Source organism: Pecten maximus, unplaced genomic scaffold (genome assembly GCF_902652985.1).
Source record: "Pecten maximus unplaced genomic scaffold, xPecMax1.1, whole genome shotgun sequence".
In the NCBI taxonomy this organism is placed as follows: domain Eukaryota; kingdom Metazoa; phylum Mollusca; class Bivalvia; order Pectinida; family Pectinidae; genus Pecten; species Pecten maximus.
This window is the reverse complement of record NW_022979264.1, coordinates 1-27,971: the sequence shown is the minus strand read 5'-3', so window position 1 is coordinate 27,971 and position 27,971 is coordinate 1. Positions and strand designations below refer to the sequence as shown.

General features: G+C 36.9%; 2 protein-coding genes across 4 annotated transcripts; one reads left to right on the top strand and one right to left on the bottom strand.

Moving 5' to 3' along the window:
• Positions 1–520: 520 nt before the first annotated feature.
• LOC117318413 (ATPase ASNA1 homolog) lies at positions 521–18,408 on the bottom strand. 3 transcript variants are annotated; one of them, XM_033873401.1, is made up of 9 exons: positions 18,211–18,332; positions 17,714–17,861; positions 16,284–16,341; positions 13,163–13,253; positions 12,563–12,713; positions 11,516–11,623; positions 9,946–10,146; positions 6,909–8,976; positions 521–3,622 (listed from the first exon to the last, which is right to left on the bottom strand). In XM_033873401.1, exons 1-8 carry the CDS (start codon positions 18,330–18,332, stop codon positions 8,848–8,850), a joined length of 1,008 nt encoding a protein of 335 aa, XP_033729292.1. In that variant the 3' UTR covers positions 521–3,622; positions 6,909–8,847. The 3 variants fall into 3 exon arrangements, with proteins under 3 accessions (XP_033729292.1, XP_033729291.1, XP_033729293.1); XM_033873400.1 differs by lacking the exon at positions 521–3,622 and adding an exon at positions 3,658–4,953; XM_033873402.1 differs by lacking the exon at positions 521–3,622 and adding an exon at positions 5,977–6,177 and having other exon boundaries at positions 18,211–18,408.
• On the top strand, positions 18,407–27,701 carry LOC117318411 (very-long-chain enoyl-CoA reductase-like; the record flags this gene model as incomplete). The annotated part of the gene is made up of 5 exons (XM_033873399.1): positions 18,407–18,519; positions 19,816–19,866; positions 26,512–26,563; positions 27,256–27,300; positions 27,598–27,701. Coding segments are annotated over exons 1-5 (258 nt in total), but the record flags the coding sequence as incomplete, so codon positions are not given.
• Between the last annotated feature and the right edge of the window lie 270 nt (positions 27,702–27,971).

The following is a 27,971-nucleotide window of genomic DNA, read 5'->3' as shown; positions in this document are numbered from 1 at the left end:
TTTGCATAAATGGTGACTGACCCCCCCGAGGGGCCAAAAGGGTGGGGCCTAATAGGGGAAATAGAGATAATTCCTTTAAATCGCTACTAGTTATAAAGTGATGAATGCATGCATGCTCTAAAAACAATTCTTGAGGTCTTTCAGACCTTTAGAGAGTCTGGACTTCATTAATCTTTAAAGCAGTTCGGATTCCCACACTATAACCATATATAGCATTGTTAGAGATTTACAAATAAAACAAATTCAATATGAACATTCTTTTGACATTTGGTCCAATCCAACCAGGTGAGCGATACAGGCCCCATGGGCCTCTTGTTTTTATAACACAGGAATATATACAAGAAGTTTTGATTCCAAGATTTGATATTGAATTTCAAGGGTCCAGCTAATCGATTGTGTAGTTCTGGTATTTTGTTCTCCCACATCAAAACTTGTTGTGCACTTTGAGGCCAAATAGAACTTAATGGATATAACTAATTTAATAATATTTTAAAAATTATAAATTGATCATGCAACACAGTTTATAAATCATTAAATGACCTTTATTTCCTCCAATATTTACATTATAGATTGAATACATAATCAACCTCCAAATAATTCCATTAAATATCAGAAATGTACAAATTGGTTTTAATTTCTAATAAATTAACAAAAACAAAATTAACTGAAGATATGTACCAGGTACATGGAAAAGCAAATCTGACAAATTTCAAGAGATATTTTCATGCTGATTCTCGACACGAGATGATTAAACTGTATAAAGAAACTTTATAACCATATCCTATATCCTGTCTTATTTTAGTAATAAATCGGTATCCTAAGTGTGAAAGTTTTTTTTCCAGCATGAGAACTATTATGCAGGATTAGGTGTATAATCCAACTACAATGCCATCCGTAAGAACTACAGACACTATTTTGACTTGCTGAAATATTATAAGCAAATCAGAAACTTTGCAATTCCTTGAGGTGTATTCATTGGTCAGTGACAAGTGACAAGGGACCTATTATTCAAAATATCCAAAAAGAAAAAAAAAAAATCATTTATTTTTTGAAAAATGTAACATATCATCCCACTCGATAAATGATGTTATCCTATGAAAGTTTGTTCTCATTTTAACAATTTTTTTAAAAAGATGTCATATTGCAAAAAAATTTTTTGAGAATTTTTGGATCATCAATAACTATCAACTATTGAAATACTATAAAAGCATTACCATGGTAGGAAGTTTAGATAAAAAATACAATACACAATATTTTAATAATATTTACTGAATTTCAAAACAATTTCTGTAAATTGTATGGGAACTTATGGATGGTAAGGTATATTTATACATTATATCACATGTTGTATGTGTGTTTATGGGTACAAATCCTTTTTGTTTAAATCTGATACATTTTCAACTACAATAATGTACTCTACTCCTGTCATCAATGAAGTACGTATACAGCGCCATTCGCATCCGACTTTTGCTGAAACATTTGATGTTGGAAAAACATTGAAATATGTACATGTAATCCCAAATATTTATGATATGAGAAAACATTTTCCTCTTTCTCTCTCTCTTTCTTTTTGAATTTTCTACTACAATGTATTCGATGCCTGAACTTGATGTACAAACATCATTAACAATAAGTATTGCTTATTGAAGAAATTCAATTTGAAATCAAGGTTGGACTACCTTTGAACACAATTATGACTTGTCTTAATGCTGCTAACAAATAAATGCCCAAGTCTAAAAAAAAAAAAAAAGAGCCCCAATAGACCTGAACCACTCACCTGTTCTCAACTTATGAAGAGAAATCCTTGTTGAAAAGTTTTATTTATTGGACTAAGATGTTTTCAGTGATTCCACATTTTACATCCCTCCTATCTAGTATATTATCTGCTTGGGTTCTTGGTTATTGAGGAAAAACCATCTGAAGTTTTCAACACATTTGACCCCCAGTGACCTTGAAAGTAGGTCAAGGTCATTAATTTTAACAAACTTTATTCATCCCAGTATCCTGTAATTCAAACACCATTTTTTTTAACAGGATGATTCAAAGTTTGTGTTGGGTGTTTTATAGTAGTGTCCTTTTTCAGATTAAATGGGACATCTCAGTATAGTGTGAATGGACTATTTGAAAACGAATGGGGTCCAATTTATTTTCTATACTTCTAAAGGTGATGGGACGGCTTCAACGCAAAATCTGAATGATGAGGATGGATGCCACACCAAGGTGTATAAGTTTACATTCAGACAGTTGAGCTTAAAAATACTCTACAAACACAAGATTTTTTGAAGACTTACAAAAACATTGTTTTTCATGGTAATGTCAAATTAAATATGATTTGCAAGAAAAAACTTTAACATGGCAGGTAATTTCTGAGAAATATGAAACCAGGCTAAAAAGTGAATAGCCGAACATAGGATATCTTTTCGATACTAGTGAACCTTGTTTTAGAAATTTAACAAGATACATTAAAACACATGTACAAACATTTCTGACAAACATAATTATTGTAAAAAGCACATATCTATATAAAAATGTATAATAATTACATGTGAATTTCCAGTGTAACATTTCATATATCCAAATAATTACTTTGTACATTGTGTAATAATATAGAATAAAAAGATGTCATCTTTAACAATGAATTGATCTGTAAATAATTTTCACTATAATAAACAATATTTTGTGGTAGGGGATCAGAAATTGTCATATCTATGAAGTTAAAAAAGTTGACAGACATACTGCATAATTACAACAAGGCTATTCAAGGTACATGTACAGTGTATATTCAAAAACCTTTCATGGTCTTTTACTGCCGAATATGCTAATGAACAGCCATCAAACTTTCAAGTCAATGTATTATATATGAGCGCAGATAAGTTTTTATTTTTTTGAATTTTTTATTTATTTACAGAATTTGACAAATGTATTCTACGAATTTGCTTCAAAATTTCTGTAACCATTATGTACACTTGCTGAATTCAACGATCATTGGTATATTGTGCAACAGTTAATCTATCTCTATCCATTTATGAAACAAAATTGAATTATCAATGTCTTTTGAAATATAGTGGGGATGGTATTAGACTATTTAAGCACTGAATCACTCCCTATTTCTGTCATAACAAGTTTACCACACGATGTCATGTAATTAGACATGAAAGACCATATAGAACAAAGGCATTATACTAATGAATCTGTTTTTAGTAGACCAAATATATGGAGATTATTCACAGCATCTGATGTAAATTAGTAGACCGTGGTGATGTTATTCGGTCACTGAACAGGCTTTCTTATTATTATTATTTTTTTTATAACGATGATAAAATACAAGTTGCATCCTACCGCCTAGACTTGGAAGAAGACATTCAGTAAAGGGTTTGTCTTGTAAACCAGAGATCCTCAGAGATAGCATTAGAATAATTACCTGTTTCATTGCAATGTACCAAGACTCGGAAGAAAAATTGATAAAAATTACCAAGTTTTACTTTAACAAGAATCTCTCGTTACACCTGTAAAACTTGATGAGTAATTCTGTGGGTGGGGAGTTCGTCTCCCTGGTAAGATATTAGCTACTTCCTACCGACTCGACTAGGGAATTAGTCCCCCATGGTAAGATATTAGCTACCTCCTACCGACTCGGCCAAGGAATTAGTCCCCCTGGTAAGATATTAGCCACTTCCTACCGACTCGACCAGGGAATTAGTCCCCCTGGTAAGATATTAACTACCTCCTACCGACTCGACCAGGGAACTAGTCCCCCTGGTAAGATATTAACTACTTCCTACCGACTCGACCAGGCAATTAGTCCCCCTGGTAAGATATTAGCTACTTCCTACTGACTCGGTCAGGGAATTAGTCCCCCTGGTAAGATATTAGCTACTTCCTACTGAATCGGTCAGGGAATTAGTCCCCCTGGTAAGATATTAGCTACTTCCTACTGAATCGGTCAGGGAATTAGTCCCCCTGGTAAGATATTAGCTATTTCCTACCGACTTCGCCAGGGGACTAGTCCCCCTGGTAAGATATTAGCTACCTCCTACTGACTCGGCCAGGCAATTAGTCCCCCTGGTAAGATATTAGCTACTTCCTACCGACTCGACCAGGCAATTAGTCCCCCTGGTAAGATATTAGCTACTTCCTACTGACTCGGCCAGGGAATTAGTCCCCCTGGTAAGATATTAGCTACTTCCTACCGACTCGGCCAGGGAATTAGTCCCCCTGGTAAGATATTAGCTACTTCCTACCGACTCGACCAGGGAATTAGTCCCCCATGGTAAGATATTAGCTACTTCCTACTGACTCGGCCAGGGAATTAGTCCCCCTGGTAAGATATTAGCTACTTCCTACCGACTCGGCCAGGCAATTAGTCCCCCATGGTAAGATATTAGCTACTTCCTACTGACTCGGCCAGGGAATTAGTCCCCCATGGTAAGATATTAGCTACTTCCTACCGACTCGACCAGGGAATTAGTCCCCCATGGTAAGATATTAGCTACTTCCTACTGACTCGGCCAGGGAATTAGTCCCCCTGGTAAGATATTAGCTACTTCCTACCGACTCGACCAGGGAATTAGTCCCCCTGGTAAGATATTAGCTACTTCCTACCGACTCGACCAGGGAATTAGTCCCCCTGGTAAGATATTAGCTACTTCCTACCGACTCGACCAGGGAATTAGTCCCCCTGGTAAGATATTAGCTACCTCCTACCGACTCGGCCAGGCAATTAGTCCCCCTGGTTAGATATTAACTACTTCCTACCGACTCGACCAGGGAATTAGTCCCCCTGGTAAGATATTAGCTACTTCCTACCGACTCGACCAGGGAATTAGTCCCCCTGGTAAGATATTAGCTACTTCCTACCGACTCGACCAGGGAATTAGTCCCCCATGGTAAGATATTAGCTACTTCCTACCGACTCGGCCAGGGAATTAGTCCCCCTGGTAAGATATTAGCTACCTCCTACCGACTCGGCCAGGGAATTAGTCCCCCTGGTAAGATATTAGCTACCTCCTACTTACTCGACCAGGGAATTAGTCCCCCTGGTAAGATATTAGCTACCTCCTACCGACTCGACCAGGGAACTAGTCCCCCTGGTAAGATATTAGCTACTTCCTACCGACTCGACCAGGGAATTGGTCCCCATGGTAAGATATTAGCTACCTCCTACCGACTCGACCAGGGAACTAGTCCCCCTGGTAAGATATTAGCTACTTCCTACCGACTCGACCAGGGAATTGGTCCCCATGGTAAGATATTAGCTACCTCCTACTTACTCGACCAGGGAATTAGTCCCCCTGGTAAGATATTAGCTACCTCCTACCGACTCGACCAGGGAACTAGTCCCCCTGGTAAGATATTAGCTACTTCCTACCGACTCGACCAGGGAACTAGTCCCCCTGGTAAGATATTAGCTACTTCCTACTGACTCGGCCAAGGAATTAGTCCCCCTGGTAAGATATTAGCTACTTCCTACCGACTCGACCAGGGAATTAGTCCCCCTGGTAAGATATTAGCTACTTCCTACCGACTCGACCAGGGAACTAGTCCCCCTGGTAAGATATTAGCTACTTCCTACCGACTCGACCAGGGAACTAGTCCCCCTGGTAAGATATTAGCTACCTCCTACCGACTCGACCAGGGAACTAGTCCCCCTGGTAAGATATTAGCTACTTCCTACCGACTCGACCAGGGAACTAGTCCCCCTGGTAAGATATTAGCTACCTCCTACCGACTCGACCAGGGAACTAGTCCCCCTGGTAAGATATTAGCTACTTCCTACCGACTCGACCAGGGAATTGGTCCCCCTGGTAAGATATTAGCTACTTCCTACCGACTCGACCAGGGAATTAGTCCCCCTGGTAAGATATTAGCTACTTCCTACCGACTCGACCAGGGAATTAGTCCCCCTGGTAAGATATTAGCTACCTCCTACCGACTCGGCCAGGGAATTAGTCCCCCTGGTAAGATATTAGCTACCTCCTACCGACTCGACCAGGGAATTAGTCCCCCTGGTAAGATATTAGCTACTTCCTACCGACTCGACCAGGGAATTAGTCCCCCTGGTAAGATATTAACTACTTCCTACCGACTCGACCAGGGAATTGGTCCCCCTGGTAAGATATTAGCTACTTCCTACCGACTCGACCAGGGAATTAGTCCCCCTGGTAAGATATTAGCTACCTCCTACCGACTCGGCCAGGGAATTAGTCCCCCTGGTAAGATATTAGCTACCTCCTACTTACTCGACCAGGGAATTAGTCCCCCTGGTAAGATATTAGCTACTTCCTACCGACTCGACCAGGGAATTGGTCCCCATGGTAAGATATTAGCTACCTCCTACTTACTCGACCAGGGAATTAGTCCCCCTGGTAAGATATTAGCTACCTCCTACCGACTCGACCAGGGAACTAGTCCCCCTGGTAAGATATTAGCTACTTCCTACCGACTCGACCAGGGAATTGGTCCCCATGGTAAGATATTAGCTACCTCCTACCGACTCGGCCAGGGAATTAGTCCCCCTGGTAAGATATTAGCTACTTCCTACCGACTCGACCAGGGAATTAGTCCCCCTGGTAAGATATTAGCTACTTCCTACCGACTCGGCCAGGGAATTAGTCCCCCTGGTAAGATATTAGCTACTTCCTACCGACTCGGCCAGGGAATTAGTCCCCCTGGTAAGATATTAACTACTTCCTACCGACTCGACCAGGGAATTAGTCCCCCTGGTAAGATACTAGCTACTTCCTACTGACTGGGCCAGGGAATTAGTCCCCCTGGTAAGATATTAGCTACCTCCTACTGACTCGGCCAGGGAATTAGTCCCCCTGGTAAGATACTAGCTACTTCCTACCGACTCGACAGGTAAGATATTAGCTACTTCCTACCGACTCGACAGGTAAGATATTAGCTACCTCCTACCGACTCGACCAGGGAATTAGTCCCCCTGGTAAGATACTAGCTACTTCCTACCGACTCGACCAGGGAATTAGTCCCCCTGGTAAGATATTAGCTACCTCCTACCGACTCGACCAGGGAATTAGTCCCCCTGGTAAGATATTAGCTACTTCCTACCGACTCGGCCAAGGAATTAGTCCCCCATGGTAAGATATTAACTACTTCCTACCGACTTGACCAGGGAATTAGTCCCCCTGGTAACATATTAGCTACTTCCTACCGACTTGACCAGGGAATTGGTCCCCCTGGTAAGATATTAGCTACTTCCTACTTACTCGGCCAGGGAATTAGTCCCCCTGGTAAGATATTAGCTACTTCCTACCGACTCGACCAGGGAATTAGTCCCCCTGGTAAGATATTAGCTACTTCCTACCGACTCGGCCAGGCAATTAGTCCCCCTGGTAAGATATTAGCTACTTCCTACCGACTCGGCCAAGGAATTAGTCCCCCTGGTAAGATATTAGCTACTTCCTACCGACTCGACCAGGGAATTAGTCCCCCTGGTAAGATATTAGCTACTTCCTACCGACTCGGCCAGGGAATTAGTCCCCCTGGTAAGATATTAGCTACTTCCTACCGACTCGGCCAGGCAATTAGTCCCCCTGGTTAGATATTAACTACTTCCTACCGACTCGACCAGGGAATTAGTCCTCCTGGTAAGATATTAGCTACTTCCTACCGACTCGACCAGGGAATTAGTCCCCCTGGTAAGATATTAGCTACTTCCTACTGACTCGGCCAGGGAATTAGTCCCCCTGGTAAGATATTAGCCACTTCCTACCGACCCGGCCAGGGAATTAGTCCCCCTGGTAAGATATTAGCTACTTCCTACCGACTCGGCCAGGGAATTAGTCCCCCATGGTAAGATATTAGCTACTTCCTACCGACTCGGCCAGGGAATTAGTCCCCCTGGTAAGATATTAGCCACTTCCTACCGACTCGACCAGGGAATTAGTCCCCCTGGTAAGATATTAGCTACTTCCTACTGACTCGGCCAGGCAATTAGTCCCCCTGGTAAGATATTAGCTACTTCCTACCGACTCGGCCAAGGAATTAGTCCCCCTGGTAAGATATTAACTACTTCCTACCGACTCGACCAGGCAATTAGTCCCCCATGGTAAGATATTAGCTACTTCCTACTGACTCGGCCAGGGAATTAGTCCCCCTGGTAAGATATTAGCTACTTCCTACCGACTCGGCTAGGGAGAATTTCTGTTTAGCTCAATCACTAGACTAATAGTCTAGTACACCATGGGTCATGGGATCGAACCCTAGTTGAGGCAATCAAAATCAATCTGTCTTACATGTACAACAGTTTTAAAAAATGTCATGGCCACACATGTCTATAGTTAACTATCTGTTTAACTTTTTCATTATTTGAAAATTTAGAATTTACTGAGAACCATATGTGCTATAAAGCACAAAGATTCCGAGACATGATGTAATTATGTATTGAGTGTAAATAACTATCGACAGTGTAAGCCCAGCTCCCCACTCCCAACCCCTCTCACTTGATAACCTTATACAATAAATAACAAGCTACCAAAGAGGCACTTTGGCGCCCACCATTGTTTCATCTTTGATTTTTTTTTTTTTAACTTGATTTAACTTTGATCTTTTTGGTATTGTTCTCTTCTTTCCTCTTAATTATCTTTGCTATCAACATGTGGTGTTGATTAATTTCAGCTATTTCTTTTCTAGTTATGATCAATTCCAAAATTGAACAGCCATAAGAAGGGACCAATTGAAACCTAACTGTGAAATTTCAGAAATATCCCTTCAGTTTTCAGTATAACTAAACCACCGACTGTTTACGAACAGACAGAGGGACAACTTATGATGGACCACAGACGAAGGGCGACTTGAGGTCTGCTAAAAATCATTTCCACCCTGAGGCTACGATTTATCTACATCGAACGGTTCTAAGAGGTTGCTGGAAAATTCTGTGATCTTTGCTGCCCCTCGAACTTCCTCTTCCAGTAAAGGTAACTTTGTCACGTTGAAGTCCTCGTAGAGATCTGCAATCTGAATCAGGCGTGATTTCTCAGTATGTTACTTAAGTACAGATAGTGTTATGTTACTGATGCAAATTCTCTTGTTGTCTTACAAGGCATTTATTCAATATTGTAACAGATTAAATTTATCCTTACTTAAACCGAAACCTTGTGCTCCAACAACTTGAGAGCAAAAGAGGAAGGGACATAACTCCTAGGAAAACATTGAAATGCATGCTTGTCCTGCATTTTGAGTAGATTTACCAGTTTACCTATATACTTTAGTAATTACCTGGTCTAAATACTTGGCCTGTATTTGGTGAAGATTTACTGGTTTACCTATATAATTACCTGGTCTAAATACTTGGCCTGTATTTTGTTTAGATTTACCGGTTAAACTATATAATTACCTGGTCTAAATAGTTGGCCTGTATTTGGTGAAGATTTACCAGTTTACCTACATAATTACCTGGTCTAAAAACTTGACCTGTGTTTTGAGTAGATTTACCAGTTTACTTATATAATTACCTGGTCTAAATACTTGGCCTGTATTTTGTTTACATTTACCAGTTTACCTATATAATTACCTGGTCTAAATACTTGGCCTGTATTTTGTTTAGATTTACCAGTTTACCTATATAATTACCAGGTCTAAATACTTTGCCTGTATTTTGTTTAGATTTACCTGTTTACCTACATAATTACCTGGTCTAAATACTTGGCCTGTATTTTGTTTAGATTTACCGGTTTACCTACATAATTACCTGGTCTAAATACTTGGCCTGTATTTTGTTTAGATTTACCTGTTTACCTACATAATTACCTGGTCTAAATACTTGGCCTGTATTTTGTTTAGATTTACCAGTTTACCTATATAATTACCTGGTCTAAATACTTGGCCTGTATTTTGTTAAGATTTACCAGTTTACCTATATAATTACCTGGTCTAAATACTTGGCCTGTATTTTGTTAAGATTTACCAGTTTACCTATATAATTACCTGGTCTAAATACTTGGCCTGTATTTTGTGCCGAGCTTTGCACAGTTTGCACGGTTCTTGTCCCTTCTTTAAAAATAAGAGTTGGTTGACCACGACGTTGTGAGTGTCAATTCCATACTTGGTCAACTCTTGCACCAGTCTTTCTGTTTCGTATAGCGATAGGAATTCTGCTATACACACACATACAAACGTCGTCTCTTCCTGAAGAAGAAATTGATATTAGATGAAATTTTTATAAAATCAAAACCAAAATGTCCACAGGCCTTAAATGTCATCCGACTATAAAGACCTTAGTACTGGTGAAGTAAACATAATTGGTAACTGTATAATGGAACTGAGAACAATAGTGTATTGTCATACACCTAATTGTCCTACAAATTAACAACCCATGGTCAGGACTATATTGGGATCATTCCTAGCTTGTTTCATCTAAATCTAATTGATGGAATTTATTTAGAAGAAGTTTAAAATGCGTGTTCTTTTTATGAAAACAATAATTGCTCAATCTTGTTGCATCCATGAACAAATGGATTACTGGAGAATTTTAAAAACATTTTGTTGTCATGGATACCAGCTTCAAGAAACTATATATAAAGGTGACATCCCAAGTATACATCAATAACCATTACAAAGAAAAAGATAACCATTTCAGTCCATGGATGTGGAATATGACAGTTTAGGGAACCTCATCATAGGGAACAGGGTCAACAAGAGGGTCGTACTTCTCATTGGTGGTGGTGAGTTCCTAAGGATCTTACATACAGACACAAACTGGCCAGATGCTGTAGGTGTAGACCGTCAAGATGTCCTGTGGGCAGCGATTTGGGGTGAATATGTAAAACTACTACAGTACAGAAGTGTGTGAAAACTGTGACCAAACTTCTACAGTACAGAAGTGTGTGAAAACTGTGACCAAACTACTACAGTACAGAAGTGTGTGAAAACTGTGACCAAACTACTACAGTACAGAAGTGTGTGAAAACTGTGACCAAACTACTACAGTACAGCAGTGTGTGAAAACTGTGACCAAACTACTACAGTACAGCAGTATGTGACAGTTGTGACAAAACTACTACAGTACAGAAGTGTGTGAAAACTGTGACCAAACTACTACAGTACAGAAGTGTGTGAAAACTGTGACCAAACTACTACAGTACAGAAGTGTGTGAAAACTGTGACCAAACTTCTACAGTACAGAAGTGTGTGAAAACTGTGACCAAACTTCTTACAAGATTTGAATTATATTTCACTCTTAAATCAGCATATTCCTATAGAACATGGAGCTATGGCTGAATGCCTTTTACCCATTTATAAACAAAGTCTAATTGGAAAGTTTTAGGTTGAAATAGAGAAATTTTCTATTGGAAATGGGGCCATTACAAGTTTTCATTTAATCAATACCTTGTATTTCTATTTATTAACCATGAAACTTGTAACATGTGATCAAATTGTATTTGTACTTTCGGCAGGTGTTTGTTTATTGAAGAACCATTCTGTGTGACTCGGACTGTCTCAACCAAAGTATACACAGCCTATTAAAACTGTGTCAGAACTTGTGCTGGGTACTCACTGCATTTTTAAACTGAGCATTGACGTGTCTAATGGTTGTCAGCATGTCCTGGAGTTTGGTTGACATGTCGTCAGCGTTCATATCCTGCATTCCGATCATACCAGCCATCTGTTAAACAAGAGAGACAACCATGATACAATTTTAGTTGGTTTAGTATGAAAGCATATTTCTCAGATGGCAACACACCTTGACAACTGCCACAAGAAAACATGACCAAGACAATTATAAAACAAGAGGCCCATCGGCCCTAATGCTCCCTAGAGTTTTGATAAATTTCAGCAGATTTGATTCTAATGACCTTGAATTTTTTGTCAATGTCATTTACCTTAGCATTCTATAAGCGAAATATCAAGTCTCTGGGCCTCTTGCTTAATGAGAAATAGCCATTTAAATATTTTAGCATATCTGTAGTTGACCCCTGTGACCTTGAATGCTGGTCAAGGTTATTCATTTGAACAACAATTGATAGCCCTTCACTCCAGCATGCTATAAGTCCAATATTAGGTCTCTAAGCCTCTTGGTTATTAAGAAGTCATTTAATGAGTTTAGCATATTTGACCCCAGTGACCTTGAACGAAGGTCAAGTTCATTCATTTGATCAATATTCATAGCCCTTTAAACTAGCATGCTATAGGCCCAATATCAGTTCCCTGGGCCTCTTTCTTTTAGCATATTTGACCCCTTTGTCCTTGAAGAATTTCAAGGTCATTCACTTGAACAATGTCTCAGGTGACCTAAAAAAATACAGGTTTTGTACTCTTTACACTGCCATTCCCTGTTCCCTTTCGTTATCTTGTGATGCCAGCTTTCTTTCTTTTCCAAGAAAGGCAATTTGTAAAAAATATTTTCCTTTGTTCTGTGCACATAAACAAATCCATTTTATCCAGACGCCATATTTATCCTCGAATAACCCCTCCTCAAGTATAACGTTAAGTATTAAAAGTTTGTAGAATTTGAGATGCCATATAGAAACAAGTAAGAGTTGCTACATAAGAAACGTAAGATTCAGATTTCAGTGAATGAAGAGTTTGATGATCTCTTTCTCACCTGTGATATAAATGGTCCCACTTGATTTTTGAGCCGGAGGATCTTGCCGAGCCCCTTCTCTATGACGGACGGAAACGACAAGAGACGGAGGGTGTGACCTGTGGGGGCTGTGTCAAACACTACACATGAAAAGTTCATCCCATTTACCAGCCTGGAAATAAGAGATTGTTGTCAAATGTCAGGTCAGATCCAGGAACACATATCTATGACCTTGAAAAGAAAATTATATGACGGTATTTGGAAGCTTTGAATACTGACCAGAAATGCTGATCTATGTATAGAATATAAAAAAAACAAAGCCTCCCAGTTTGCAAGTTGAAAATTTCCCTCGAAAAACTGGAGTTTATAAACAAAGATCTTTGTTTAGATCTTTGTTTAGATCTTTTTCGATGAGAAAATGAAAACAAACTCAAAAGATTAAATAACTTCTCCAATTTAGCACCAGTCAATTAGTTTCATTTCAACCTTTTATAAATTTTCAATTATAATCAATAATCAACTAATCACTAACCAACGGAACTTATTTATTAAATTCATCATTATTTCATTAACTGAAATCTTTCAGTTTAACTTTATCAACATATTAACAGAATTACTCACTTCATGACTTCAGCAAAACTCATAGCTTCGTCGATTCCAGGAAATGCACTCAGGAGTTCCCCGACCATGGCCTTCCCCATGTGCATAGCATCTGAAATAGTGAACAATGCATGTAATGGCTATTGTTAAAATTTGATGAAAATTTCAATTGAAACTTTGAAAAAAAAAAAAAAAAAAGATCTAGGATCTGAAATGAACTTTAGTATCACCACAATAGATAAGCATTATAAGTCTATATTCAGTATACACTGTATGTATCAATAGGGCTATGAATTTGTGCCATTAATTTTGTGATTTGATCAATAATATTTGTGCAAATTGAGCAGACAATGTGTTATTGATGATATTTTACATGAAATAACTTGAAAACAAAGTTTAAAATTTTGTTGAGAATTTGAAATTTTCATTGTATTTATAATTCACAGCAGGAAAATAACAATCCCTGTGGCCCTTATTACCTCCCTTTACTGTTCTTGATGATCACCATATACCTTGTTCACAAAATTAACATTGTATCACATAGAATATTGTAACACTTAATTATCTCATCAAGTAAAGAAATATTGTAAATGTTTGGTTTATTGTGTAGGTTTAAATTTACAAGTGAAGCCTCTTTTTTTTGTACTTCCAGGGAGGGGTGTCAAATTTCACTAGCCCTATGTACCCCCAGGCCTAGCAGACATTGATAAAAATGTGTTGATAGGATGTTAAAAAGTTACAACCTGGTTACCAAGCAACGACTGAAAATTAATATCTAGGTTGGATCAGCATTATTTTTCAACATCATATCGAGTATCCAGTGCACTGAAAGTTAACTTAAGTCTGAGTCTGACAAAGAATCACACATTAATACAAAGCAGCAGATTCTATCTCTTCTCCTTCATTATTTATCACCCTCATAATCTTTAGTCTATTGATTTTTTACCTTTCACTGATCATGAAAACCCCACTTTCTTTCATCTGTGATGCAAGGGAGATAACTTAATGTGAAAAATGTCCATGTAAACCTTTGGCGATAACATCTGTAAGGCCAAAAAAAATAAAACCATATTTGCTTCCGGTAATAGTTTTACCTATCAGGCTGAAAATTTATAACTGTTTGTTTCAGGTATCCTTTCCTACTCTCGATTCTCTTGTAGATTTTACACATTATTGTCTGTAAGGCCAAGCCAGCAAAACTGTTAAGTATCCTTCCCTACTCGAGATTCTCCTGTAGATTTTATAAAACATTTTTTTCTGCAAGGCCAAACTAGCAAAACTGTTTGTTTCAGGTGACCTTTCCTACTCTAGATTCTCCTGTAGATTTACATATCATTAATTCTGTAAGGCCAAACCAGCAAGACTGTTTGTTTAGGTATCCTTCACAAGCCTAGATTTTCCTGTAAACATTACAACATTAATTTTTTTAAAGTTGTATCCAAAATCAATTCATTCAGAAATCAAAAGTCACAAACGCCCATTTATATATCTCTCATTAAATTATGTATATGTTCTTTCTGTTCTGGGAGTTTGATCCTGATATTAATAGTCTAATAGCTATTTTAATGAGCAGAATTGCTTTGCAAAACCTGATATGAAGCAAGATACTAATTAATTCCTGAAAACAAAATTGACATTTTTTTTTCTGGCATATTACCTGAAACTCATATTTTGTTTGGCCTAAAGCCAATCCTTTTTATGCTGGTAAGATGGAAATTCTTTGAAGAACCCACAGCTTTCACATCAATATTTAAGCTAATGGATGTAAATTAGTCATAAACGTATCTATGTATTACATAATCAGGGCCATCCCAGCAGACTCATTAAATACAAGTTGGCTGTTCTCTTCTACCATAAACTTGTAAAATAAAACCCAAGAAAAAGCTTGCTAGCACAGGTAGTGAGCATGCTTATATTATATACAATAATTAATTGTCGGCGAGTCCTTAGATCGTATGTCAAATTAGGATGAAACAGGGATGTATGACCCCCCCGATTTGAGGTGCTACGATTGTACTGTGCCGCGAATAAGAAAATCATTAAGGTTTTGTTATTTTAATACACACATTTTTATACAATTAGTAATAGTAATCTGACAATTTGACATCAGTAAAAGCACAAACAAAAACACCGTTTATTAACAATAATAACGCAAATATTTTCATCCAAAATCGACCCAAGTCTGACTACCATTACGGACCAAATCCAAGATGGCGACGTGCATTTCGGCTTATCGGGTAAGTCGGTTAATCGGGTAAAAAGTCCCCGCAAATAGGCAACCCGATTAAGCGGAATGCACTGTATATATATATGTTTCATCTAATAGATGATTTTCACCATGGTCATGTCAAGGTATATATGGGCAGGCTCTTTATCAGTATGAAATGGAAACATCTCTATCTAGGGATGTCAACTTGACGCTGTGGTAATTATAAAAGCTACAGATATGCCTTCATCAGTTGTGTTACTATGTTATATTTATATATACATCCTACAAGTACTTCATTAAGTGTAGTGTTTTTTAGCAAATTATTGAAGATTAACAAATAAGCTAGGTGAAAAATTAATAGCAATAACAAAACTTCAACTGTCAAAATCAAAGATGGTGCCTGGTGGCCATTTTGTTTCCTGGGCTAGAATCAACAATTAAGGACGAAGGGGAACATACATGTAAAGTTTGAAAAGGCCCTCCCAGTACATCGCAAGAAACTAAAAATCTTAACAAATTTTTAACCATCAAAATCAAAGATGGCTGTCTGATAGACATTTCGTTTTCTGTATCAGACCCGTGCATCTAAAGTATTATTATGCAGGACTTTTTCTCACTGATTTGGGAAAGGGCCTTTTTATATCATTTTAGAATGAAAATTGGTAAATTGGGAAAGAGTTTTACCGGAGTAAACTGAAAATTTTGGGAATTTGGCTTAAATATGAACTAATTTCAATTGGGAATGGGGCCTATTAACGGCCCAAAAAAAGCCCCCAGAAAAAGCCCTGTAACGGAAAACTATATTTTGTTGCAGTTAGCATTATTTGGTGCCATATAGAACAAGAGCTAGTTGAATATAGATATCAGATGACCATTTTAGATACAACTGGTGTGTTTAAGTGTGTTCACCAAACAAATGTGCCGAAAACCAACCTTGCTGCTCAAAATATTCTTCTGGGAGTTCTGAGAAGCCCAAATTTGGATCTATTTCCTGGAAAAAAAAAATAAGAAGAGTTCAACAGATATATATGTGCATGACATAATATTTTATTCAATTTTACTAAATGTAACAAATGAATGTCGCTTCCATAATATCAGATGAAGGCTAATATATTCTCACTAGAAAATTGTTTCTGTAATATTAATACATTGTATGTTCATTTCCCAGTTTCCTAACATATGACTAAATGTTATGTATCAGCTGATTTCATAAACCTAAGGAAACAATGCTGATTTTTTTTTACAAAAAGGCACTTTTTGGTCATAAATAAAATTCATATCAAAGACTTAATCTACTAATGACAATAGACTGTAACCATTCTCGTAAATGACACAAACATTTTCTTTTAAAAGTATAATGATAGTATGATATTTTATGTAAGAACATTCATTTATTCTACTCCTTTTATTTACATTCACTTATTTCTATAGGTAACACTACAAGAAAAAAAAAATGACATCCAATAAAACTATACAATCTCTTCACTTTCTTGTGAACTTCAATTTAATATAGGAATCATATAACGACCTGAATTATTTATTTTTATTTCCTCAGATGTTGTTTACATGTGTAAAGATGTAAACAAGTCCTCCAGTAAAATGAAGCAATATATGATAGGATATATATATCTATACATGCTCGTGACCATGTCTGCCCCAGGCCATTTCTGTGTCACCCACACTTGTACACCATTACTTCCTGTACTTGTGTACCAATACGTATCACTTCCTGTGTGGCCATTCATTTTTGAAGAGGAAGAATTTTTTTTTCTTTTCAGAAAACATAAATGTAGATCTATATATGTGACGCTAAATAAAACTTCTTGACTTTTGATGCAAAAAATTTACCTTTTATTAATTAACGTTTTGGTAAATGAAGTAATTAAACACTTCAAAAATACAATCTAACATTATAAAATCATTTTCATTTGACCTTTGATCCTTTGCTTAATCTTAAGGATTAATGGTTCAACAAATAATGATACAGTGGTTCATTTTAATGGTTACTGGTCCAGACTGATCCTTCATTGGTCAATCACACAGTTTGGACCGAGATTTTAAGCAAAGCTGCATGGACTTTGAAATATTTTTCAAGCTGACACATTAACAAAAGAGTTTGAATCTCAGTTTGACTATGAGCATCAATGTAATCATAAATTTTTGTTCATCTCAAATTTGTGAGACAGCTTAACAAACTATTGTATAATAATGACCCTCGTAATCCAACAATGGATCTTGTACACAATTAAGAATACAATATTAGATAGCTACCACTGACAATCTACCATGGTCTAAAAAAATGATAGTTTTCAATCTTGTTTTAAATTCTCTATTATCTAGTGTAACAAAGAATTTTATCTTACCATTGCATATAAGTTTGGAAAACCATTGACCAGCGTTGGCACCTTTGAGAATTTCTGGTTGAAGGCATCGGAAATATTGTGAGCTGGATCTGTCGATATGATCAGCACAGTTTCACGTACCTTGGCAAGCTGCACTGATAAAGAACAGCTAGAAATAAAAAAAATGTACAAAATTAAAAAAACAGCATAGAGCTATCCGATATTACAAAAAAAAATCCTTTTTAAAAAAAAAAATCTCTCTCTCTTATTTTATCAGTGTAATTATTTTAAGAATAACAAGCAGCCAAATACAATTATTCTCTTTTCATTAACATGTTTTTTTCAGAACTTAAAATCAGACATGGATACCTGAAAATTATCACATTTTGACAAGATTGCAGCATACATACAGTATATCTACTGTAGAGCTGGCCGGCAGATGGTGATTCAGCTGTTCAGAGAAAAAAATCACATTATTTTAAAATCATCTTATTTTCCCTGATAATTCACACAGTTACCTTGTTGTCGTCTTCCCAACACCTCCTTTCCCACCGACAAAAATCCATTTTAAACTTGTCTGTTCAACAATATTCTTCAGAGAAGGTTCCATCTCTAAATCTACATCTGAGGAGGCCGCCATTATGAATGATTTCGGAACCCCTTGGATGTTTCCCAAATTTTAAGCTAGTAACTATCGGAACACCTCGACTACGTTCGGATTGCAGTAGCAAAAGTCAACCAGAGTAACCTACCCTTTCTGTTTTGGAAACTGACGCCGGGCAGGTGCTTGTTTTGGCTTGCAGTACAGAGAAACCAGAATTATGGAGGTAATTGACATTTCTAGATTGTCTAACGCTAAATGCAGAGCTATTATTACATATTTGATAAATGTGTAAATAACGCACTCGATATTTTCCCACGACGATCGACCTGTGAACTGCCTACTGTAGTATTTCGGTTACTGAGGCCGAGGGCAAAGTTTCATTGGCGTACATTGGGCAACAATATATATGTGAAGGTTTTTACTTTTAGAAGTTATATTACTTTTGATATTATACCGCTAGCACTGATTTATTAAAGTCATTCATGGTCGTGGATATCGACGAATTTCTCTGTAGAAAGTAATACATTTAGTCGTACAAAGTAGTAATATTTCAAAGATACAGAAGCAAGGATCAACGAGGACAATAACCTCTACTTGACAAATATTACGATAATACTAATTTCATTTTATGGCGGACATAGCTAAAAGCACAGGGGCTAGGATTTTGAGTAACATATGATATCATTTAACAACCAAAACACTTTGAATCAGGGTTTTAACTTTGTGGATTTTTTACCATTGATAACACCAATTTTATAAGGTTTAGGAATTCTATGAATACTGAATTTATAGTGTTGTGGTTGTTTACTGATGTCATGTGACTAAAAATCCTGAAACCGAGCTCCTCTGGTTAAAAGAGATCAACATCTGACTTAGACCCGGAAATAAGAATATGTAGGCATGCGCACATTTCACTGATTAAAAAAAAGAAACAAAGAAAAATCATATCAATTACTTGGTACAACATAAGGTATACAACTATCACGAGATAGTTGGTCAGGATAGAATCCATGCATGTCAGATGGTATAATGTTTGAGAGCACTGGTACTGCAAGTATGTACTTGGAGAATACCCTTGTTGACAGGCATCACATGTGATGACCCAATGCCTTTTCTCGTTGAATCCTGTCTTTGGTTGCCATGGTGAAATGCACCTTGATCATGAGCACCCAAATAATTAATCACAATACAAAGAATGTATATTGTTGGATAATCATAGACCTATATACCCACTGTCTCAGCCAGATTCATTTTATTGAAAATAATAATTATGTGAATTCGAAGTAGAATTTTATATTAAAGCCCGATCATTTTACCTTTGATAAAGATTATTATTTTTAAATAAAAGAAAAATCTTGAAATCCTGTAAAGCATTGAATCTCTTTTGACTGCACATTGTGAGTCTTACACTGGATGTCTGACTAAAAGTGTCAAATTCAACATTGATGTAAAAGAAATAAAATTGTACATGTATCATTCAGTGTGATTATATACTGTATGTATCTTTCTTTAATTGTAGATAACAGTACTTCATCCAAGATCTGGGAAGACCCTGGCCACATTAACCAATGTGAGTATTACATGTACTCATTCTGTATACATGTACTCGAGATCATTCTGTAATAAGACAGGGCAACTGTATAGCAATATTGAGAATTTCTTATGGAGCTCTAACATATGATGGGTGGCGTAGGCCTGGGGTTCATGCCGGATAATACAGTAATATTATATAATGATTATAAAAACTCAGGAGTGTACAGTTTCATTATTTTATTATTTCATACAGTCATATTTTAAATAATATTCTATAAAAAAATTCTGCTATTACTGGCGTAATTTGTATTAGTCACAAAATATGCAAGTCAACTATTTTTTTCTGTAAAGATTAAAGATTGCTCCAAATGTAGTGATGGGAATCAGTTTTAATTTCAGAATCGATAATGGGAAACTTGAAAAAAAATTGATTATTGAATATAATCAGTTTTATAAAATTTAGCAGAAAATTGCCCTTTTGTAGAAAATTTATGTACATCTCAAGTTCATTTATTATATACACATCTTAATTAGCCTTTGATATTTTTAATGCTGAACACAAAGCATTTAATTGGTTGTTAGGTCATCTGACCCAAAGGGTCAGGATGACCTATAGTCATCGTGCTTCGTCCGTCGTCGTCCGCCGTGCGTCGTGCGCCGTGCGCCGTCCGTAAACTTTTCTTTCAAAACGCTACTCCTCCTTAACCCTTGGGTGGATTACTTCCAAATTTGGTTTGAAGCATCATTGGGGGAGGGCAATCATATTTTATATAAATGAGGCTGGTCTGACCCCTGGGGCCAGAAGGGCGGGCCCCAAAAAGGGAACTTAGGTGAATATTGCTATAAAATCCTACTCCTCCTTTACCCTTGGGTGGATTACAACTAAATTTGGTGTGAAACATCATTGGGGGAGGGCGGTCATATTTTATATAAATGAAGTTGGTGTGACCCCTGGGGCCTGAGGGGCGGGGCCCCAAAAGGGGAACTTTGATGAAATTTTGCTATAAAATCCTACTCCTCCTTAACCCTTTAGTGGATTTCAACCAGATATCTTGTGAAACATCATTTGGGGAGGGCGGTCATATTTTATATAAATGAGGCTGGTGTGACCACTAGGGCCTGAGGGGCGGGGCCCCAAAAGGGGAACTTTGATGAAATTTTGCTATAAAATCCTACTCCTCCTTAACCCTTTAGTGGATTTCAACCAGATATGTTGTGAAACATCATTTGGGGAGGGCGGTCATATTTTATATAAATGAAGTTGGTGTGACCCCTGGGGCCTGAGGGGCGGGGCCCCAAAAGGGGAACTTTGATGAAATTTTGCTATAAAATCCTACTCCTCCTTTAGCATTTGAACCGCCCAGAGTCGGCCGTAATTTATGACGTATCCTCTGTTCAATCCGCCCAGAGTCGGCCGTGAGTGTATTGCTATTTTTGGTTGCTTAGTGACGATAAATAAACGATCATAATAAAAACAGTAAAGTTGTAATTAAAAGCATACATACTCCTCTTTGTGTCTGTGTTTTTATTTCCTGGTGTTATTCAAATTTTTTGAGGTATTTTGAAAAAAAATGTTGAAGTTGTTTATCGACGTCTCCATAACAACAATGGCAGCCAGCGAAAGTGAAAGTGATTTCGAGTTTGAGGGGTTTACGGACGAAAATGTCCGTGAAGCTTCTGGTAAATTACAGGAAAAGGAGACTGAACTTGAGGAAATGATACACAATGATGAGTCTGACATCGATATTGATGAAAACAGCAACAGCGAGGAGGATTCCGATCAGGAAGAGGATGGTGAGGTTGACCCATATTTAGTGAACATGAACGGAGAATGGTCCCGAGATGTAAATGAAATTTTTGTCCCCGATTTTTCGGAGAATACGGGCCCCCAGCATAATTTAAATACCAATGCTAGTGTTTTAGAATATTTCAATTTATTTCTCCCTCAAAGTTTTTTCGAAACAGTTGCAAATGAAACTAATAGATATGCAGATCAAAGGCAACTAGTTACAGGACCGGACCCAAGATGGCGTCCTACGACAGCAAACGAAATCCGGGCATACATAGGTATGAATATAATGATGGGTGTAAAGCAGTTGCCTCGCATCTGGTGCTACTGGAGCACAGACAAGCGATATTATGATGCATTTATTTCAGGAGTTATGCCCAAAACGCGATTTTTAAAGTTAAATCAATACATTCACTTGCGGGACACGGCAGTTATACCTGGCCGAGATGACCCGGATTACGATCCTCTTTTCAAGGTAAGGCCCATGTTAGATATGGTATCTAAAAAGTTCAGGAAAGCATACAAGCCTGGTAGGGATCTCAGTGTTGATGAGGCAATGATTGGTTTCAAGGGTCGCATTCATTTCCGACAATATATGCCTGCTAAACCAACCAAGTGGGGTGTGAAAGTTTGGGAAGTGTGTGAGTCGGACTCGGGATACTGTTCCAACTTCGAGGTTTACACAGGTAGGAAACCAGGTGGACGTCAACATGGTTTGGGCTATGATGTTGTGTGGAATATTACAAAACCCTTTCACAACAAAAACCATCATTTATATTATGATAGATTCTTCAGCTCAGTATTACTGGCTGAACATTTAGATTTGGTGAGTACTTATGTTTGTGGAACCATAATGCAGAACAGGAAAGGCTTGCCTGCAGAAATTGCTTCTGCAAAGCTAAAAAACAACGGTGAGTTATTGCAAATGCAGAAAGGAAACATGATTGCCACTGGGTATAAGGATAAGAGGCATCTGACATTTTTATCGACATCCCAACAACCATTTCATGGTGAAGGTAAGCCAACATGTAATCTTAATTACAACAGACACATGGGCGGAGTGGACAAGTCAGATCAGATGAGGGCGTATTACCCCGTTGGTCGAGCAGGTAAAAAATGGTGGAGATATTTGCTGTGGTTTGTTATAAATTTGAGCATAGTGAATTCTCACATAGTCTATACGAAATCGGAGAAAGACCCTCCCCCCAAGAAAGGATATGACCACATGGCATTCCGTGTTGACGTTGCCGAGCAACTAATTGCTGGATACACCTGTAGAAAGCATCAGGCAGGTAAGCGAGTCGCTTTGGCGGAGCAAGTTGTGGCTCGAGAGACAATCGGTCATCACAAATTAGAAAAAATTCCAGGTAGGAAAAAGACTTGCAAGGAATGTTCTACTCAGAAAAGACGAACAGCAAAAGGTAGGCTCGTGGAGACCTCATTTTTCTGTGTATTCTGTGATGTACCATTGTGCCGGAATGGTTGCTTTGCAGCATATCACGAGAGAAATATGAAGTAGTCAGTCAAAGTTTGAAACTTTTTCTATGGTAAGTCTAAAACTGAAAGCAAAATAGGATAATTTGTGGACCTGTGGAGTGCGGGCCACAACAGTTGTTGTTAGAATGGATTGGGGCATGGGATAATTGGTCTCTGCCCTTGATTAGGAGGTATATGTGTAAATAGTAGTTCACGAGTTTACTTACCTGTGTTTTTATAAAAAAAGAAATCAAAAAAAAAAAACAAACAAAAAAATATAAAAAGATTAAAAAAAAACAAAACAAAAATGTTTTATTTGTTAATCACTTTATTTGTGCAATATCTGAAATGAAAGATACTCACTTGAATGTATTTCAATGCATTTGTATATATAATATGCATAATATGAATATGCAAATTAGATACTGTATAATTCTAAATATAAATATTTTCTTCTCTACATTTTCAGGTGACCTGTAGTACATGTCCTCACCAGCAACCATATTGGATAAGAGTGCAGTGTCAACATCAGCATTTACCTGTATAATTTGAAAAGTCAAATAGATTTTATGCAATAACAACTTACCTTTATGTTGCATTCTCATGTATGCAAATTATATGCTAATTAGCATTTAATTACCTGTGAAGTTATCTTCATCAAGTCAATATGTAGTGACATCACTACTGCAAGAACAATGAACACTCAAATTAGTTCAAACTATTCCAGTTTATTATCTGTTATTCAGTTATGAAAAGGCTTGAATTTCATTGAAAACGAGATTTCAGCATCTAACATTTACCTGTAAACTAATTAAGTATTTCTTACCTTTTTCAGGTGATGTAGCATTGACAAGTTGATTTGTTATCGGCGGTTTGTAGAAGAATGTTCATCGGTCCCAATAATTACATTTAGATCATTTTATTTTAATCAAAAGACACATTTTGCCCCCCAAAAACCATAAAAAATACCTGTATACAGGTATTTACCTGTGCGTACCTGCTGAATAAGCAGGTAAAACCACTAAACAAAGACCGGTTTTTGCAGAGGAGTATGTATGCAGCATGTGTAGAAAATTTTAAGTGCCTAGCTTGAATACTTTTGAAGATGTGTTGCTTCAAAGTTGAAACATGAACATTTGAAGTTTTTTCTGAAAAAGTGTGAACATATAAGGGCTATATAGTGTTTTGTATAGTGAATGCTAAAGGGTTAACCCTTTAGTGGATTTCAACCAGATATGTTGTGAAACATCATTTGGGGAGGGCGGTCATATTTTATATAAATGAGGCTAGTGTGACCCCTGGGGCCTGAGGGGCAGGGCCCCAAATGGGGAACTTTGATGAAATTTTGCTATAAAATCCTACTCCTCCTTAACCCTTTAGTAGATTTCACCCAGATATGTTGTGAAACATCATTGGGGGAGGGTGGTCATATTTTATATAAATGAGGCTGGTGTGAGCCCTGGGGCCAGAGTGACGGGCCCAAAAAAGGGAACTTTGATGAAATTTTGTTATAAAATCCTACTCGTCCTTAACCCTTTGGTGGATTTCAACCAGATATTGTGTGAAACATCATTGGTGGAGGGTGGTCATATTTTATATAAATGAGGCTGGTGTGGCCCCTGGGGCCAGAGGGGCGGGGCCCCAAAAGGGGAACTTTGATGAAATTTTGCTATAAAATCCTATTCCTCCTAACACCCATAGTGAATTATTACCAAATTTGGTGTGAAACATCATTGGAGGAGGACAATCATATTTTATATAAATGAGGCTGGTTTGACCCCTAGGGCCAGAGGGGCGGGGCCCCAAAAGGGGAACTTTGGTGAATTTTTGCTATAAATCTACTTCTCTCTAACCCTTGTGTGGATTAATACGAAATATGGTGTGAAACATCCTTTGGGAAGGGTGGTCATATTTTATATAAACGAGGCTAGTGTGACCCCTGGGGCCTGAGGGGCAGGGCCCCAAAATGGGAACTTTGGTGAATATTTGCTGTTAAATCCTAATCCTCCCTAACCTTTTGGTGCATTACAACCAAATTTGATGTGAAACATATTAGGTGACGGCAATCATATTTTTTAATGAGACAGGTTTGACCCCTGGGGAAAAAAAGATGGGGCAAAAGGAGTGCTTAGGTTAAACATTTCTTAAAAATGCAATTCCTCCTTAATGCCTTAATTGATTACAACCATATTTAGTATGAAACATCATTGGGGAAAGGCAATCCTAATTGATATAAATGAGTCTTGTCTGACCCATTGGGACAGAGGGGCATGCCCCAAAAATGGGAACTTGGCTAAACTTTTGCTTTATGATGCTGCTCTTCCTGGACAAGCTAAATGGATAAAAACCAAATTTGATCTAAAACATAACTGGCTGCGATAAATAATTTATGGTAATAAAGCTGGATTGGGGTGTGTGTCCCTGCTGTAAGTGTAAGTGTTTGTCAGATGACCGTTAAGGCCCATGGGCCTCTTGTTAATATACTTAAATCTCCTTAATTGCTTGTAAGTGACCGATGGATATATATTATCTGTAAAATATGAGATTTACCTCTTCTTGGTTCGGTAACATTACAAAAATACATGTATGGAGCCAAAGATTTACAAACACTTTCAGAAATCTCTGGTTAATTGCCTTTTCAATCCATCGTCTATGAGTGGGTTTTTTTAGACAAATTTTCAATTATTTTCAATCATCGGTCCATCGATATATATCTATCGAAATGTTTGGCCAATTTTTCTTTTTAATAATTTGGATGATAACAAGTAATTAGTAAATTTTACTGTAAATTTATTTCTCATGTATTAATTATAAGGAAGTCAGAAAAAGTATAATTTTTAAATTGTCCTGATAGATTCAAAACTAATTATTATTATATACTTTTTAAATTGTCCTAATAGGTTCAAAACTAATTATTATTATATATATATAATAATAAGTCATACTATATGATGAATATGCAATAGACAGTTGATGGAAAAGAAAATTGTGTAGCATCGAAAATTAAGATATTTGCATAATTTATAATTACATTTGTAGTTGCATTGTTCATATGTAGCTGATAATTGTTTGCGATTTTCCAAATCGAAATACACTTATAACTCCATTTATATAATTCCTAATATATAATGTAGATAACATTTTAACTTCATGTATTGTATTGTGATGCAAAAAAAATGTTGTATTGTGTTACATATTGCCATTGTAAATTTGCTATTATCAGTAGTTGTTTTTTGAAATATTCATCGAGGAAATTTGAACCCTAATCATGTAGTTATGTGATAAACAGAATAAAATATTATTTAAGATTTTTAAAAGTTGGATCTTGGGAAATCTTGCCAGATAAATTTTTGTTTAAATTTGTATTATAAATATCTTAGGATGGAGATTCATGAATCCTTTATGTATTTATTCCAGATTTCCACAGGGTCCAGTATTTCTGATGTGAAAAGAGAGTATGAGAAGAAATGTAAGTTGGATTTCAATGTGGAAAATTAAATCTACAGACACGCAAATGCTTAAAAGTTAAAAATGCAAAAATATAATGGTATTGCCTTATCAGTCTGTTTGAAAAGTTGGTAGGCGTGTATCTGGTAGTGTGCCTTCCTGTTTCTTTAGTTTTGGTTTAATAAGTTTTTGCTAATTAAAGAAACAGTTATTGCTAGTTTTAATCTATTAGTTCTGCTCATTACATTTCCATGTTACATAATTTAATTTGCTGGTAACAAGCATTTCATTGCCTTAAAAAATTGTTACCCCCCCCCCCCCCCCCCCCCCTAAGATAAATGACATCACTGTTTGTAACATTGTTTTTGATTGGTTGATAATATAAAGCCGTATATTAAAGTCAAAGAGATAAAAGGTTTGTCAATAAAAGTGGATTTTCCCAAGCAGTGTGTGTAGTAGATGAAATTGCATGGATTATAACGTTAATATATTTTTCATGTTACCAGTATGGAGTTATAACACACAAAAACTGGAGTGTACTCTCATTATAAACAGCTTTGCAGGGTATTTAGAGTACACCCCAGTTTTTGTGTTATATCTCCATTACATAAAAAAAAATTGAGTTAATCCGTAAATGCATTTTGATGCAAGAGTCAATTTCACATTGATTTTTGAAGAAGCCTGATCGTACTAAAGTTATCATTTTATTTTCAGTTCCCAAGTATTACCCGACCCGTCAGGCATTTAAAAGTGATCCTAGTAAGTTTGTTTTTTTCAAAACAACGACCTTGAACTATCAGTAATATGACAAGGCACTGGCTCACAGCTGCATCATTCCAAACAACTACACTATCTCCACTGAAACTGGAGTGATTTTTTGAAAATTTACAATCAGAGTGTTCTGTACTCTGTATATCTTTATTCAAATAATGGGTTAATGATCTAAAATAATTGATTAATGAAATGAACCAATGCTAAATTAAAAACAAAAATTATTTGAGACAAAACTGGACCATTTCTGACCTCAAAAACCTCACAACAATTATACTGTTACAGAGGGAAAGACACTCAAAGATGATGTGAGATTGAACAGTATAGACTTCACAAAGCCAGGAACTTTATACTTCAAAGATCTCGGGCCGCAAGTCGGCTGGACCACAGTAAGTACAACAATCTGAAAACACTAGATTCTCTGAGTCCTTCTACAAAGGTTTGCTCAAAAGTCACACAAGTGATGGTACATTTGAATAAGAATTTAGTAATTAAGAAAATTCTGAATAATGAATAAAAAATGCATAAATAAGTGATTGTGTTGTCAGGGACTCCTTGTCAGTGATGCTAGGGATAAAAATCCTGATAGAATATCAGAAAAATCAAAATTGACCTGAACAAATTTTATAAGTAAAAAAAATTATATAATAAAATGGGAG

Coding starts and splice junctions, on each gene's coding strand:
- LOC117318413 (XM_033873402.1), bottom strand. CDS start 18,332: ATGGCGGCCTCCTCAGATGTAGATTTAGAGATGGAACCTTCTCTGAAG. Junction 13,254..16,283: donor AGAATATTTTGAGCAGCAAG/GTTGGTTTTCGG, acceptor TCACTATTTCAG/ATGCTATGCACATGGGGAAG. Junction 8,977..9,945: donor AGGCCAAGTATTTAGACCAG/GTAATTATATAG, acceptor CGCCTGATTCAG/ATTGCAGATCTCTACGAGGA.